The sequence below is a fragment of the Plecotus auritus genome (genome assembly GCF_963455305.1).
Source record: "Plecotus auritus genome assembly, chromosome: 2".
NCBI lineage: Eukaryota > Metazoa > Chordata > Mammalia > Chiroptera > Vespertilionidae > Plecotus > Plecotus auritus.
Window position 1 is genome coordinate 219,285,069 of NC_137771.1, and position 17,546 is coordinate 219,302,614.

At 43.0% G+C, this 17,546-nt stretch overlaps 1 protein-coding gene across 2 annotated transcripts in view; it reads right to left on the reverse strand.

The window, feature by feature from the left end:
* Window positions 1–17,195, reverse strand: part of PRMT2 (protein arginine methyltransferase 2) — a 31,792-nt gene extending 14,597 nt beyond the window's left edge. The window contains exons 1-5 of one of the 2 annotated variants that reach the window (XM_080654622.1): window positions 16,962–17,195; window positions 15,656–15,754; window positions 9,176–9,280; window positions 8,303–8,485; window positions 188–349 (exon numbers count right to left, since the gene is read on the reverse strand). In XM_080654622.1, coding sequence (XP_080510748.1) covers window positions 188–349; window positions 8,303–8,485; window positions 9,176–9,280; window positions 15,656–15,694 — 489 coding nt within the window. In that variant the 5' untranslated portion in view covers window positions 15,695–15,754; window positions 16,962–17,195. Of the gene's footprint in view, window positions 1–187; window positions 350–8,302; window positions 8,486–9,175; window positions 9,281–15,655; window positions 15,758–16,961 lie in introns of both variants that reach the window. The other variant, XM_080654623.1, reaches the window with a different exon arrangement.
* Window positions 17,196–17,546: the final 351 nt, after the last annotated feature.

The following is a 17,546-nucleotide window of genomic DNA, read 5'->3' on the forward strand; positions in this document are numbered from 1 at the left end:
AAAAAGCTACACACCACATGCAGCTCACCGGGACATTTTCTATCTGTCCTATCACACTCTGTGCTGTTTATGGCTCATTAACCAATGTCATGACCTCTGATTGGCTGCCTGCGAGGATACGTTGCCAATTTTGTCAACACGATGCCTGGTACACGAAGGACATGTCACCAAGACTCGTTCTACTCACCGCTCTGGGCTGCGCATAATGTGCACAGAAGAGGCTGATGATCCCGGTCCCACAGCCGACATCCAGAATCACTTTGTCTTTGAGGGACGCCCTGTTCTGCAGGATCACGTGGTGGTATTTCGTTGTTCGTGGCTGGTCTGTCAACATCTCCAGGTGAAGTTTCTACAGGAAAAGCACAGTCAGAGTCATTGCCTATAATTAGAGCTGCACTGAGCTGCAGTTTAAGGTGGAACAGGGGGGCCTAAGTTAACTCCCTCAACCCCACATATAAACACATGAGCAGTCAAAAGACCAAAATATGCCAACAGATGAAGAGTAAACAGTGAAGGAATAAACTGGAAGTTTCTGGACTCTTTCAGCCTCAGTGAGGTGCCTGCAGCTTCTCCTTGCACCGCCCAGTGGGCCAGGTGAGCGAAGAAGCAGACGTGGACCACTAGCAGGCAGAGCAGGCGTCACCCTCCTGATCACGGTTCCCACTGGAGACAAAAGGAACTGCCACATTCCCGACCAGATACAACTTGGCTGAGTACCCACCAAGAAAGGGCATGGGCAAGCCATCGGGGGAGATCCTAGAGGAGAAACACAGGGCCCCACCCCAGAATCCTCTTCACACAAGGCCCAAAAGTCACTCTCACACATAATCTGTCCCTCATTTGCTTGAAGAGAGTAGAAACTGTAGCTCTGGAGGGAGGTGACAACCCCACCAATCCTTGGAGGTTCAGCTCAAGGCTCTCAAGCATGTACAGAGAAAATAAAACATCTGAAACTCAAGGACATGAGTGAATTGGGCCAATGCCCAGGAAGGTAGAGAAAAACTCCTCCAGATGGTTCATGAAGCCAGATGTCAGTCAGAGCCCTGACTGCTAGAGAGTTTGTACCCACAGCCCCATGCCCTGTGCCCCACTCCTCAGGTCTCAAGCTGCAGAAAACACAGCCTACAAACAGCATCGCTTAGAGCAGTGGTTCTCAACCTTTCTAATGCCGTGACCCTTTAATACAGTTCCTCATGTTGTGGTGACCCCCAACCATAAAATTATTTTCGTTGCTACTTCATAACTGTAATTTTGCTACTGTTAATGAATCGTAATGTAAATATCTGTGTTTTCCGATGGTCTTAGGCGACCCTGCTAGTGGTTCTCAACCTGTGGGAATTACAATTCATTAACAGTAGCAAAATTACAGTTAGGAAGTAGCAACGAAAATAATTTTATGGTTGGGGGTCACCACAACATGAGGAACTGTATTAAAGGGTCGCGGCATTAGAGAGGTTGAGAACCACTGGCTTAGAGGGAGACACACAGCCGGGCCACCCAGACTGTTAGGACAACGGGAGGTCTGAAGGGGCCTTCACAAGCCCACCTTGGCTCCTCTCAAAAACAAAGGGACGGACATAGGGAGACTGGTAGAGTGGAGTCAAGACCCAGCTATCCTGCCTGCAGCGATCGTCTCAAGAGAAAGTCAGAGCTAGGATGCAAGGGTGTGCTGATGCCAGGGGAAGGAAACTGGGGTAGCAGCATTGGTACCAGAAAAAATACATCCAGAGCAAAGAATGTTCCCAGGGACAAAGAGGATCCATTCATAATACAGGAATCACTTCAGCAAAAGGATATAATTCTAATTACTTTTGTATCTAATAACAGAGCTTCAAAATACACAAAGCATAAACCAATAGAATGTAACAAGGAATAGACAAATTCAGTGATGGTCAGAGACTTCAACACCCTTCTCTCAGTAACTGATAGAAATGGACAGAAAATCAGTAAGGACATAGACTTGAACAACACTATCAAACAACTTAGCCAAACTGATATTTACAGAACACTTCACCCATCTGTCTACAACAATTATACATAAAAAATATCTAGGATCAGGGTTAACAAGAAAGGTACACAACCTTGTATTATCAAAGCCTTAAAACTCTGAGAGACATAAAACAAGGCTTAAGAAATGGGGAGAGTCGGCATATAACAAAGTTGTCACTTCTCCTTAAGTTAATGTACACTTTCATGCAATAACAATTAAAATGCCAAATAATTTGGCATGGGGAAAAGAGGACACAACAAATGATAATAAAATTTGTTTCTAAAAAATAAACAGCCAGAGGAGAAACCAAGATGGCAGCATAAGTAAACACCTAAACTGCTGCCTTGCACAACAATTTCAAAACTACAACTAAAGGACAAAACGGACATCATCCAGAACCACAGGAAGGCTGGCTGAGTGGAAATTCTACAACTAGAAGGAAAGAGAAAAGCACACTGAGACTCAGAGGAACTGTGGAAGGCACAGGTACTGAGGCGTGCGCACGAAAGGGCGGGCAACTGAGTACGCGGCTGGCTTTCTCATGCAGGAGGGAGACAAAAGCTCCCGACTGCACTGAACTCCAGTTCCGGGCGAGACTCTGGGGACCCAGACTCATTCGGGGAGAAACTGGACTGTCTGGCAGCGGGCGGAACTTGAGGGCAGCTTTCTCTCAGAGGTGCTTGCAGTGATTACCAAGGGACACTGAGACACAGGGGCCTATTAGGGCAGGGCTAATGGGAAACCAAGGCTGTCTGCTCTTCCCTGAGACTCCGCCCCATTCAAGCTGAGCACAGAGGCTTTTGCAGGTCTTGTCTCATAAGGGTGTCTCCAGCACAGAAGTTCTCCCAGCGTAGACACAGCTGAACCTCACAGCCAGTTGGCCTGGAGGTCAATTCCTCCCAGTGATACCAACAACAATCAAGGCTTAACTACAACAAGGCTGAGCACACAGTCCACAAAGGGGTGCACCAAGAGTATCCACCTCAGGTAACTGGGGAGGCTGAGCCACTGGGCCCTATAGGATACCTAGCACACAAAGCCACTCTATCAACTCAGGGAAGCAACCAAAATGCAGAGACAAAGAAACAGATCACAAATGAAAGAAATGGAGGAAAGCAAATGACTGAATATAGAGTTCAAAACCACAGTTATAAGGTTTTTCAAGAATTTCCTAGAAAAGGCCGATAAATTTAGCGAGACCCTCGAGGATATGAAAAAGGACCAACTAGAAATTAAACATACACTGACTGAAATAAAAAATATTATACAGAGATCTAACAGAAGACTAGAGGATCGCAAGAATCAAGTCAAAGATTTGAAATACAAAGAAGCAAAAAACACTCAACCGAAACAGCAAAAAGAAAAAAGAATCCAAAAATATGAAGATAGTGTAAGGAACCTCTGGGACAACTTCAAGCGTACCAACATCCGAATTATGGGGGTGCCAGAAGAAGAGAGAGAGCAAGATACTGAAAACCTATTGGAAGATATAATGACCGAAAACTTCCCCCACCTGGTGAAAGAAATAAACTTACAAGTCCAGGAAGTGCACAGAACCCCAAACAAAAGGAGTCCAAAGAGGACCACACCAAGACACATCATAATTAAAATGCCAAGAGCAAAAGACAAAGAGAGAATATTAAAAGCAGCAAGAGAAAAACAGTTAGTTACCTGCAAGGGAGCACCCATATGACTGTCAGCTGATTTCTCAACAGAAACTATGCAGGTCAGATGGGAGTGGCAAGAAATATTCAAAGTGATGAATAGCAAGAACCTACAACCAAGATTACTCTACCCAGCAAAGCCATCATTCAGAATTGAAGGGCAGATAAAGAGCTTCACAGATAAGAAAAAGCTAAAGGAGTTCATCACCGCCAAACCAGTATTATATGAAATGCTGAAAGGTATTCTTTAAGAAGAGGAAGAAGAAGAAAAAGGTAAAGATAAAAATTATGAACAACAAATACATATCTATCAACAAGTGAATCTAAAAATCAAGTAAATAAAAAATCTGATGAACAGAATAAACTGGTGAATATAATGGAATTAGGGGCATAGAAAGGGAGTGGACTGACAGTTCTCAGGGGGAAAGGGGTGTGGGAGGTGCAGGAAGAGACTGGACAAAAATCGTACACCTATGGATGAGGACAGTGGGGGGGTGGTTAAGGGCAGAGGGTGGGGTGGGAACCGAGTGGAGGGGAGCTATGGGGGGGAAAAAAGAGGAACAATTGTAATAATCTGAACAATAAATATTTATTAAATTAAAAAATAAAAATAAAATAAACAGCCAAAGCTAGCTGTGACAATGCTAAAAAATGGAAGCTGCTCAAGGCCTAGCTCTGCCAAAGTTAAAAAGCTACAATAATGAAAAGCGTCTAGAACTACAGAAGAAATAAACAGATCAATGAAACAACAGATTCCAGAAAGATCCTAGAAATTTAACATGATAAATGTGCATTTCTACATCAGCAGAAAAGGAGGTTCAATAACTGATACAGGAAAAGCTATGTATTTATGGAGAAATCAAGTCAAAATTTTTCCTTATTCTTTACAAGTAAATTCCAGGTGACTTAACTATTTCATTGTAAAAAATGGAATCACAAAAGTTCTAAAAAGTATATTTTTATATATTTACTAGAGGCTCGGTGCATGAAATTCGTACACGGGTAGGGTCCCTAGCCCGGGGCCTTCCTTCCCTGGCTGCTGGCTGCTGGCCGAGGCCTTCCTTCGTTTCACGCCACCCCCTGGTGGTGGTCAGCACACATCATAGTGAGCAATCAAACTCCCGGTCTCCCGGTCGAACTCCCAAGGGGACACTTTGAAAATTGACTGAAGGGTGGGAAGACTGGTCACTATAATGCACACTGACCACCAGGGGGCAGACGCTCAACACAGGAGCTGCCCCCAGCCCACAGGCCCCAGGCCAGCCAAGGTGTGTGCCAGCAGTCCCCCCCAACCCAATCACCCCGCTGGTCACCCCACAGAGGGAGGCAACCTGCGGCGGTGGCAGGGGGGCAGGGCCGGCGAGCGGGCAGCACCAGGCCAGCTAAGGCAGGTGCCAGCAGGGCACCCCCCCCCCAATTGCCCCACCAGTGGCCCCACAGATCAGCCCTGATCGCAGGCCAGGCCTAGGGACCCTACCTGTACACGAATTTCATGCACCAGCCTCTAGTAAAATATAAAAGCTGATCATTCTCACTTTTAAAAATGAAAACCAAAAGCATGATACTGTATTTCACCTTTAAGATGGAAAATTGTTTCCCTGGAGGGGTCAATGGGGGGAGGGGGTGGGAACATATGTAATACTTTCAACAATAAAGGTTTTAAAAAAAATTGCTTCCTTTTATTTGTCGTAGCAACATCTTTACCGATACAGCTCCTAGGGAACTGTAGGAGAAAATAAACAAATGGGACTTCATCAAAATAAAAAGCTTCTGCACAGCAAAAGAAACCATCAACAAAACAACAAGAAAGCCCACTGCATGAGAGAACATATTTGCCAATGTTATCTCTGATAAGGGTTTAATCTCCAAAATTTATAGGGAACTCACACAACTTAACAAAAGGAAGATAAACAATTCAATCAAAAAATGGGCAAAGAACCTAAATAGACACTTTTCAAAAGAGGACATACAGAAGGCCAAGAGACATGAAAACATGCTCAAAGTCACTAATCATCCGAGAGATGCAAATCAAAACAACAGTGAGGTGCCATCTCACACCTGTCAGAATGGCTATTATTAACAAATCAACAAACAACAAGTGCTGGAGAGGATGCGGAGAAAAAGGAACCCTGGTGCACTGCTGGTGGGAATGCAGACTGGTGCAGCCACTGTGGAGAACAGTATAGCGTTTTCTCAAAAAATTAAAAAACGGAACTTCCATTTGACCCAGTAATCCCACTTCTAGGAATATATCCCAAGAAAGCAGAAACACCAGAAAGGACATATGCACCCCTATGTTCATAGCAGCACAATTTACAATAGCTAAGATTTGGAAACAGCCTAAGTGCCCATCAGCAGATGAGTGAATTAGAAAACTGTGGTACATCTACACAATGGAATACTATGTTGCTATAGAAAAGAAGAAATTCTTACCATTTGCAACAACATGGATGGAACTGGAGAGCATTATGCTAAGCGAAATAAGCCAGTCAGAGAAAGATAGGTATCACATGATCTCACTCATTTGTGGAATATAATGAACAACATAAACTGATGAACAAAAATAGAATCAGAGTCATAGAAGCATTAAACAGACTGTCCAACCTATGAGGGAAGGCGGGGAGTGAGGGGGTAAGAGATCAACCAAAGGACTTGTGTACATGCATATGAGCATAACCAATGGACACAGAGAGTGGGGGCGGGGGGTTGAGGGCATGTGCTGGGGGGTAGGGGCAGTCAGGGAGAGGTCAATGGGGAGAAAAGGAGACTTATGTAATACTTTAAACAATTAAAGTATTTTTAAAAATTGCTTCCCTTTGATGCTTTGTGGTAGTGAAGTAAGTATCCACACACCACTGGTGGGTGTACAGTCAGTAAATCTTTTGGGAGGGCGAATTGGCAAAATCCGCCAAAGTGAAAAACATACACACACCCTATGAATTTGCCCAATGGAAATTCTAGCGAAGTTTAGCAGTACTCGTGTAGGAGGACATCCATCACAGCACTGCTTGTCATGATAAAAAGCCATTAACTAAGCACAGTCTACCAACATGGTCTTTTTATAAGCAACACAATACTCTGTAGCTGATATAAAGAACAGACCTTCAAAATAACATAGCTCCGTGAAAAGAGTGTGTGTGGAATATTCCTTTTCTATAAATTTAAACAACTAAAACTGATGCAGCTTAGACCTGGTAGAAGCATGAACACTGCAGCTGAGAGGACTTGCAAGGTGCAGCAGCCTCTCTAGGGTGGGAGTGAGGACACAGACTCTGGATTTCACTGTCTTTCTTAAGAGACTGAAAGCTCTAACCCTGCAGTCATGCACGGGATCCCTTCTGAGAAGTGCATCGTTCGGCAATTTTGTCGTGCACACATCACAGAGTGCACTGACACAAACCTAGATGGTACAGCCCACTGCACACCTTGGCCACATGGTACACCACCATCACATACGTGGCCCGTCGTTGACCAAAACATCATCATGTGCCATATATATCAACAGTTCTTCATTGACTTTAGCATTTTTATTGTGAAATATGACATACCTGCAAAAAGTTTATCAAATCCAGTTACAGAGCAACCAACACTAGAACACTGCTAGCGCCCCCAATGTTCCTATCCCAGCCTTGCTGATCAGAGACCCCGATGACCCACAGCACCCTTCAGGTCCTCAGGGGAACCGGGTCCCTGATCTCCTTCAGAGTTCTGCCATTGTGTACACTCATCATAAACAATACCTTTTAATTTTATATAATTGAATCAAACATTAACTGTTCTTTGGTATCTTGCTTCTTTCACTCCACATTAGGTTTGTAACATTCGATCTGCAAGTATCAGTTTTGATCTAGTTTTAAAACATAAATGGGGCCCTGACCGGTTTGGCTCAGTGGATAGAGTGTCAGCCTGCGGACTGAAAGGTCCCAGGTTCGATTCCCGTCAAGGGCATGTACCTGGGTTGCAGGCACATCCCCAGTAGGAGGTGTGCAGGAGGCAGCTGATCGATGTTTCTCTCTCATCGATGTTTCTAACTATCCTCTCCCTTTCCTCTCTGTAAGAAATCAATAAAATATATTTAAAAAAAACAAAAAACATAAATGGGGTTGTCTGGACCACAGGATTATGGGTCTTTATCCATATTGAAAAAAAAAAACTGACTAACATGTTAGTTATATAGAGGTATTATTATTATTGTTGCTATATGTCTTTTTGCATTTTTTAAATAATTGGTAACTTTTTTTAAAATACTGAGAAAAGTTCATAATCTCTTTGCTCAGATAATATCCCTAAACCAGGAGTCAACTAACACTACAGTCCATGGGCCAATCCAGGCCCACCACCTGATTTGAATGGCCCGCAAGCTAAGGATAGCTTTTACATTTTAAAATGATTTTTAAAAATCAAAAGAACATGACACATAAAAATTATATAAAATTCTAATTTCAGAGTCATAAAGTTTTCTTGAAATGCAGCCATGCTGCTTCTTTATGTTTTGGGGGCTGCTTTCACCTACGACAGCAGAGCCGAGCAGCCTGGAACCAAAGGGGCGCCTACCAAGCCCTGCTCTGAACTGAGATGAGTGGAAGCCCGGAAATTACTTTGAAAAGTTAGAACGTGGCCAGCGGACCAGGCGATCTGAAAGCAATACCAGAGTCCCGTAGCTGCCGAAGTACTCCTCATCCTGCCACGTGTCCTCGGGGTCACACTCCTCCAGGTCCTTCCCAAGGTGGTTCGCTGGTATGTAGCCACAGTAACCGGCACGCTCGCCCCACCACCAGTCGGCAGTAGTTTGTCTCAGGATGAGAATTTTCTCTCCTCTCAGAAAACTGAGCTGGAAACACATATGGGGAAGTGAAAATTCAAGAAAAACGTGCAGCTGTCATTTCAATTGTGACTTTGGAATAAATCCCCTATCACTGGGGCTCAATCACAGCATTTCAAAAAGAAGTCAATAGGTAATTATACCAAGTGACAACTTAGGAAAATGGCACCAGGATTTAGAGATTTTTGTGGCTTATCCATCTACATGAAAGAAAAGCACATCTTAACTGGTATTTTTTAAAGGAAAGATTAAACATTTTCAAATGGCTTAGGACAGAAATTCTCAACAGCCTCTCCGCTGTAACTCAGCTATGTGATAGCCGATTATGTGACTGGAGGCCCTGACTAGGAAATTCCTGTTACAAAGTAAAGAAAGCCCTATTCAAGCAGGGATTTTTATTTTATAACCTTATTTTTCAGTAACAAGGATAGGTTCTGAATCAAGGCTGCCAAGCAGAAACTGGAGCAGGTACTTCCTCCCCCATTCCTCACACAGGTATCTTTCACATCAGGCTTGGGATCACAATTTGTTAGGCTGGGAAGGAAGGATCGACCACTCACGGGCCTCACGTGGCTCTAAACATCTGAACACTTCTTTAACTTTAGCATGACTTTCTGAAAAATGTCACCTACTTCTGACATTTCACCTCATTCCAAGCATGCCGGAATCCACAGAACATGGACCTGATGCACACGCTACCTGTGTCTCATCGGTGGCAGAGTAGTCCGCGATGGCCACGAACTCCTCGGGGTGCACACCCTCGGGGAGGTGCTGTTCACAGTGTTCCACAGGTTCTTCTCCCCCCTGCTCAAAGCCAAGGAGAGAACAAGGAAATTATTATGGGCTCCTTTTTCTTTTCTTTTTTTTTGGGGGGGATGGGGGAGCTCTGGGTTATTACGATAGTTTTATGAAGATTCAACTGACCCAAGTTTTTATCATACAAACAACTGGGTGATCCTCACTAGCAGAATTGAGGGGTCTCACCTGCACTCCACCTTTACCTCTTATCTCTAGTACAAAATGATTTGCAATCTCAATAGAACATCAAAGAAACAAACAAGAAAGAGGCATTTTTAGTGTCTATGAAGTGACTGACCTCTGAGCATCTGGGAAGCCTCCTGAAAATGATGCCCAGCCCCAGGAGAAGGAAGTCCCATCTCTGCCTGTCGCACTCTGGGGACTTCACGGGCCTCGTGGGCCTCGCTGAAGGCCTAGGGAAGGAGCTGGTGACCTGGCACCAGGTGTGTGGCCTCACTGGACAGCATTGCCACTAACACATGCTGCTCAGGACCCAGAGGAAGGCCCGACAGCTCAGGGACCTGCATGCTGCCCAGCTCTACTTCACAGCAGAAGGGGCTGGCCTAGAAGACATCCAAAGGTGGCAGAACCTCCAACCGCTATTCCAGTCACTGCAGCAACTCTGTCCCAATATGTACATTTTTAACAAATTTTCCTACACATATATGTAACTCCTGTGAATTTCTTGTGACTCTTGTGAAAGCACAGGAGTTCACAGTGGAAGAGTCAAACCATCTGTAATCTCCATCACTGGTTATAGATAGAAAGTTAACACATTTATATCCTTTCAGGATTTTTATCTAAAGTGTACCTTTAACACATGCATACAGGGTGTTTATTGGGATCATACAATTCTGTCTTGTGACATGTTTCCCACTTATTAAATTCAGAATATTTTCCTTCATTATTAAGTACACTTCTAAACACATTTTAATATCGGACAGTATTCCATTCTATGAATTATTAAACTTATTTATCCAATCTTCTAGTTTTGAACCTTTAGACTTTTTTCACTTTTTTACTATTATAAATTAGGTGAAGATAAACTTTCTTAAACAGAAATCATTTTGTCTCGCCTTGATAATTTTTTTAATGTTTTTATTGATTTGAGAGAGAGAGGCAGGTAGAGTGAGAGAAACATCAATGAGAGAAACATGGATCAGCTGCCTCCAGCACAATCCCTATTGGAGATCAAGCCCTCAACCCGGGCATAGGGCCTGACTGGGAATCAAACCTGAGACCTCTTGGTGCATGGGACGACGCCCAACCAACCAGCCACACCAACCAGGCTCCCTGATAATTTTCTTAGGACAAATTCCTTATTGTGAAACTAGAGGCCCAGTGCATGAAATTCATGCACTGGTATGGGAGGACCCCTAGCGGCTGCTGGTTGCTGGCCAGGGCCTCCCTCTCTTCCCCCTGCAGCCTGCCAGCACGAGGGCCTCCCTCCCTTCCCCAGGCCGGCCCAGCTCTGGTTGAACTCCTGGAAGAACTCAGGTCGAGGGGACAATTTGCATACTATGCTGTTATTATATAGGATTGAGGGATCAAGATGATACATACTTTCATGACTTTTGATGTCACTACCAAATGCCCCCCAGAAAGGAGGTTGTTTCAACTCCTACACCGGTAAGACATAACATGTAAAAGTAAGCCACGGATTTTCCTACACACTTATCAATAATGGATATTCATCACTTTAATCTCTGCCAGTTTGAGAGGGAGAAACTACCTTTGTTACTTCCTTGGATTATCAGTGAAGTCAAACATGGTTTGCAAATACTTATCAGTAACCTTTTTTATTTTGCTAATTGCCTATTTATATCCTTGGCACATTTTCTTATTGTGGTAACATTAGTTGTCACAGTGTCATTTTCCTCTTAGCCTGCCCTCCATCTCCTGTTCCTGCTCCCCTCCATCATCACCCTCTCATCACCATCCCTAATCCTTAATCACCTGGTGTATATACTCCCGTACTTTCTCCACGCTGTGTGACACACACACATGGTTTATTTTTTCTTTTGATACAGTTTTTTGGAAAAGACTCTTCTTTTTTTATTTTGCTTTTTAACTCACACAAGACCTTGTGAAAAAACTGCTCAACAGTTAGTACTCTAACTTAACCGTTTTCAACGGCTATATAATACTGCACAGCAGAAATTCTGCCTGATTCTTCAGTCATCCTCGACTGATGGACTTTCTCCTGGTGTCGTTTTCTACCACCATAAGCAACACTGCCACAAACATCTGTGCACATTTATTCTTACATGATGACATTCTATCTTTATGGGATAGACTGCCAGAGCTGAAAAATAAGCATAGTTTTCACTCAAATATTTTTCAGATTCTTTCAGAAGTTTGTAGGTCTTCACATGTCACCAGCAGCAACAGGTATTATCACTGTCTTTATTCTCAGATTGATAAGTGTAAAGACCCCAGAAAAGGTAACTATGTGGGAAAACAGACTATTTCTTATACTTTCTTCAAAAGACTTTTGATAGTATAAAGAAACAATATAACTTATTGTGGGGTTTATAACATATATAGAAGTAAAACTGTTACAATAGCACCAAAAAATGGGACTGGTAAATGGAACCAATTTGGTGGATTCTTACATTGTGAAGTGGTCCCAAAAAAGACTGGTCTAGGTTAAAGATTCATAGTGCAATTTCTTGAGTAACCACTAAAATAGTATTTAAAAGATACAGCTTAAAAGCTAATGGAAGAAATAACAAAGAATTACAGAAAAATGTTATTAATCTACAAGAAGGCAAGAATGGAGAAAGGTAGAAAGAAGAAATGCAACATAAAAAATAAAAAAAACACAGCAAGATGGTAGACTTAATCATACCAGTCATTATGTTAAATTTTAATGGACTCAATACTCCAAGTAAAGGGCAGAAATTATCTGACAGAAAAAGAAAGACACCACTATAGGAGAAGCACTTTAAATATGAGGAATTAGATAGGTTGGAAATATAGGTATATATTTGTATGTGTGTCATGGAAACACTAACCATAGGAAAGCTGGTACAGCAATATTAACATAAGACAAAATAGATACAAGGCAGAAAGTATTAAAAGGTAAAAAGAGACAGATTTCATAAAAATAAAAGGACCAATTAATCTAGAAAACAAAAACTAATCCAAATGAATGCACCAAATACGATTCAAAATATATAAAGCAAAAAGTGATAGATCCAAAAGTAAATAAACAAAAAAACAGACAAATCTACAATCATAGCAAAGATTTCTAAAGCTCATCTCTCTCAGCAACTGATAGAACAAGTGAATAAAAAAAATCAGGAAGGACATAGAGACTTGAATAATATTGATAACCCATTTGTCCTTAATGACATTTGTAGAACACTACACCCAACAACTGCAGAATATGTATTCTTTGCAAGTGCACATGGAACATTAGCCAAAAAGCCCGTATGACTAGGCCATAAAGCAGGCCTGAATAAATTTCAAAACAATGGAAATTTACAAAGAATGTTATGTTTTCTGACAAAATATAATCAAACCAAAATTAAATAACAAAAAAATAAGTAAAACTTCATGAATGTTTGGAAATAAAACAGTATGTTTCTAAAGAGCCCAGAAATTTTCTAATTTCCAGTGTGATATATTAGAAAGTATTTTAACGGTACAATAATGGAAATACAACATATTTAAATGAGTGAGGGGCAGCTAAAGCAGAGATTAAAAGAAAAGTTATAGCTTTAAAACATACATTAGAGCCCTAACTGGTTTGGCTCAGTGGATAGAGCGTTGGCCTGTGGACTGAAAGGTCCCAGGTTCGATTCCGGTCAAGGGCATGTACCTTGGTTGCGGGCACATCCCCAGTAGGAGGTGTACAGAAGGCAGCTGATCGATGTTTCTCTCTCTTCGGTATTTCTAACTATCCCTCTCTCTTCCTCTCTGTAAAAAATCAATATAATATATATTTTTTTAAAAAATAAAACATAGCCAAACCAGTTTGGCTCAGTGGATAGAGCATCAGCCTGTGGACTGAAAGGTCCCAGGTTCGATTCCGGTCAAGGGCACGTAACTTGGTTGCGGGCACATCCCCAGTAGGAGGTGTGCAAGAGGCAGCTGATCGATGTTTCTCTCTCAACAATGTTTCTAACTCTCTATCCCTCTTCCTTCCTCTCTGTAAAAAAATCAATAAAATATATTTTAAATAAATAAATAAATAAATAAATAAATAATAAAACATACATTAGAGAAGAAAGGTTTAAAATCAGTGATCCTAGTTCCCATCTCAAGATGTTATAAAAAGAGAAAATTAAACTCAAGTAGAATAGACTAAAGGAAATAAAAAGCTGAAATCAATGAGCAGATGAACAAAGAGAAAGTCAACAAACACAAACTGGTTCTTTGAAAAGATAAAACTGATAAAACCCTAACAAAATTGATCAAGGGAGAAAAAGAGATAAAACACAAATTGTGTATATTAGGCATCTGTTCTGTAAGGGAGGGTGCTATTATATTACTAGGATGAACACAAATATTACTGAAATAAATTTCAATGTTAACCTAAATGACAATAATATTTCAGTAAGTCAAATCATGACTCACAAGTAATCAGAAAACTAAAATAACAAGATACCATTTCTAACCCATCAGACTGACCAAAATTTAAAAGTCTGATGCTCTCAAGTGTTAGCAAGCACTGTGGACTACTGGCAGACCTGTGAACTGGTAAAGCCACTTGGGAGAACACTGATCATTACCTAGTAAAACTGAAAACATGCAATCCCTTCCATCCTGCAAGGCCATTATTAGAGCGCGTGTGCACAAGGTAGAAGGATGTTCACTGCAGCACTTTTTGAAATAGAAAAGAACTGGAAAAACAAGTGTCCAACAAAAGGGAAATAAGTAAAATATGATGCATACCTAATATACACAGACCTATACATAAATCTATGAATGTGATACATTCTTATAAGGAACACACATTAAGAACAAATCCCCCAAAGTAACATTAGTGGAAAAAGCAAGCTACAAGGTGACACACAGAACATGTCACCATTTAGGTAAATTCTAAAGATGCCAAAATAGGTTACAAAAAGTATAAAACCGGTGCAGAAGCACAATATTCAATTCATAATTCTTAGTAGTGTTTGCCTCTGAAGACAAAGGAAGATTGGGCCTGGCATTGGGAAACAAACTTTATCTGTGGTTTTAGGTGCTGTATGTGTGTGTATGCTAAAGCAAACATGAGAAAATGTTAACAAATTTTCACTTCTGAGCAATAAGTACTTGATGTTTGCAATCTTATTCTATAAATGTTCAATATTTCTCAAAAGAAAAATGAGACAACCATGGAATTAAAACATTTTATGATTGCCTGCCAGTGTGGCTCGGTGGCTGAGTGTGGATCCATAAACCAGGAGGTCACGGTTCAATTCCCTGCCAGGGCACATGCCTGGGTTGCAGGCTCAATCCCCAATAGGGGATGTGCAGGAGGCACCTAATCAGTGATTCTCTCTTATCATTGATGTTCCTATCTCTCTCTCTCCCTCTCCCTTTCTCTCTCTGGAATCAATAAAAATATTTTTTGAAAATATTTTATGATTAATTTTAAGAGATTGATTAATAAAATGAGCCAACTATAAATAAAATTCCTACCTATAAAAACCCAAGCCCTGGCCGGGCAGCTCAGTTGGTCCTGATACACCAAGGTTGTAGGTTCCATCCCCAGTAAAGGCACATACAAGAAGCAACCATGAGTGCATAAATAGGTGGAACAACAAACCAATGCTTCTCTCTCTCTATCTCTCTCTTTCTGTCTCTCCTCCCCCCTTCTCTCTCTCTCAAAATCAATAAAAATCTCTTTTTTTACCCTAATGAAATTACAACAATTGTTAGAATGCAAGGGGGGAAATGTTAAACTTGACATCACAAACCTGAAATTGTTTAATTTCTTTATAAACATTATTTATTAGAGAATTCATTTGGTTTTTAATTTTTCCTAATCAATATTTAAGGTAACTTTTTTACTGCTAACTTGAATGAAACTATGTGTGTCCCAGGCAAAAAGCAGTATGAGTTACACAAATCTTTTCTAATGTATCTGACCTGTTTTAACATATTATGCCTGAGACTTTATTAACAACTAAGAAAATGTGCTTGCTTCACCAGCACAGGTACCAAAAATGGAACCCTAGGTTCCTGGGAAACGTTTACAGTGCCCAATTCAGAATGTCAACTGTAACCCTTACAGACATTGCATTTCCTGCATTTAAGCACACCATAGTTGGTGGACACCTTCCTAAATCCAAGGAAAGCGCTATCACTCCAGGCTGATCTCGGCTCTCTGTAATGTTCCCAGTGTAATGTTCACAGGTTCTTACAGACCAGAACTGAAATTACCTGAGATTCACTTCCGGGGCAGTCACCTGATGTTGCCATAGTTCTTTTAGGATCTGCCGCATAGCTGCCACTTTTAATGTTTCATTTTCCTCTCCATTTCTACTTTAAAATAGAGAGAATGAAAAAATGATTTGTTACATTGCATGATCATTACATTCACCTCCCTTCTAAGGTCCATGACAAGGTCCTCTACCACGTGGAAATAAAACGTATGTGTTTAAAGAATGAAACAGAAATAAAATTTATAAATGCAATTCTTTACAAAAACAACTGAAAATTTATGAACTAAGTGTGTGTTTTCTTCACCAGTCTGCAAGGTGTTAATCTTACTCATTGGCCAAACGCAGCCTGTTGGTTTCTGTCCCATCACTGGGTTGATGTAACACACAGCGCTGTAAAATCTTTTCTTGGAATCCTGTTAGCTTTCATTCCAATTAAACTTCCCTACCTGAGGCTTCAAAGTATTTCCACTAACAGGAACCAAGGTCTGCATCTTCCAAAGGCTTTTCCTTCTCATTCTCAATTCTTATTTTTCCAGCGACAGTGCAGTCCATATTAGACACTGAGGGTTTTTTTTTCAATTCTGTTTAAAATGCGTGCTTCACTTATCAATCAAGACCTAATAATTATTTTGTGACATTTATAATTACAAATACTAATATGCATACGTTACATTTTCATTGGAAAACACTGCACTGGGACCAGGGTGGGTCAGGGCTGGGCAGGGCCGAGTTGAAGGGGCGGGGCTGGGTGGGATGGGGGCGGGGGCGGGGCCGGCCGGGCGGGAAGACTGCCCTGAGGACCAGGGCCGGGGTGGGGCCGGGGGAAGGCCAGTCCTGCAAAGGGACGCAGGCTGCACGCACTGTGGGATGAGTGGCCCAGGATCGTGAGGGGCAGGTGGCCAACGAGGGGAGGCGTGAAAGGTGGCGGGAGTGGAGAGGGGGCGGGGCATAGATGCCGCCGATGGAGGAGTAAGCAGGCAAGAAAGGATGACGTCGGCTCACAGCGGGGGGTGGGGGAGGATGAAAGGGGGCGCGGACCGAAGGGAAGTGGGCGTGCCACGGCGAGAGGCGTGGCTCGAGAAAAGGGCGTGGTGGAGGGGGCGGGGCCCGGGAAGGGGCGGGGTGCCGAGCTGGCAATCGGCCAACACAGCGCGAAGCACTGAGGTGAGAACGGAGCCGGGTGGTCTCGGGATGGGGCGGAGGCCCCAGTCCGCTGGCTACGCACACGCCAAGCGAAGACCTCTCACTTGGCATGTCCTGCCCACGCGCGGCCCAGCGCCCCGAGCTGCCCACGGAAAACCTACCTCAGCCGCGTTTCTCCGCTGAGTTCAGCGTCCACACCGCTAGCGCCGAGGGGCGGACGGCACCTAGCAGGAGCGGGAGCCGGAGCCACCGCCCTCAGCCCGCGCAGGCGCGATGCGCGCAAGCCGTCAGCGGAGAAAGCCCGCCCCGCGGATGCGCATTCCCTACGCGCCCCTCGGACCCGAGAAGTGGAGCCACGGTCCTCGGCCTGCGCAGGCGCGGTGCTCTCAGGCCCTGCGTGAAACGTCCAGCTCCGGGCGGGAGCCCCACGCAGGCGCACTTTGCGTGTCGTGACTCCCCGGTCGCGCCAACCTGCTGTGAGGTCCGGCCTCGTGTCTGCGCGGAGCCGAAGCGCGGGGCTGCCCGCACGATCCGGAGAGGGGGAGCGGGGCCCGCGGACCTTGTTGGCCCGGGATGGAGAGCCATTTACGAGCGACAGAAATGACAATCGTGTCTGGACCCAGGACTCCCGTTCTCGTGCTTCTCTTGTAGTAATTCAGTTAATCTCACTGTATGCGCTGTTAAATGGGAATCATTTGTCATTCTGTCCACTTGATAAATGGAAGCAGAGTGATTACGTTTTTATT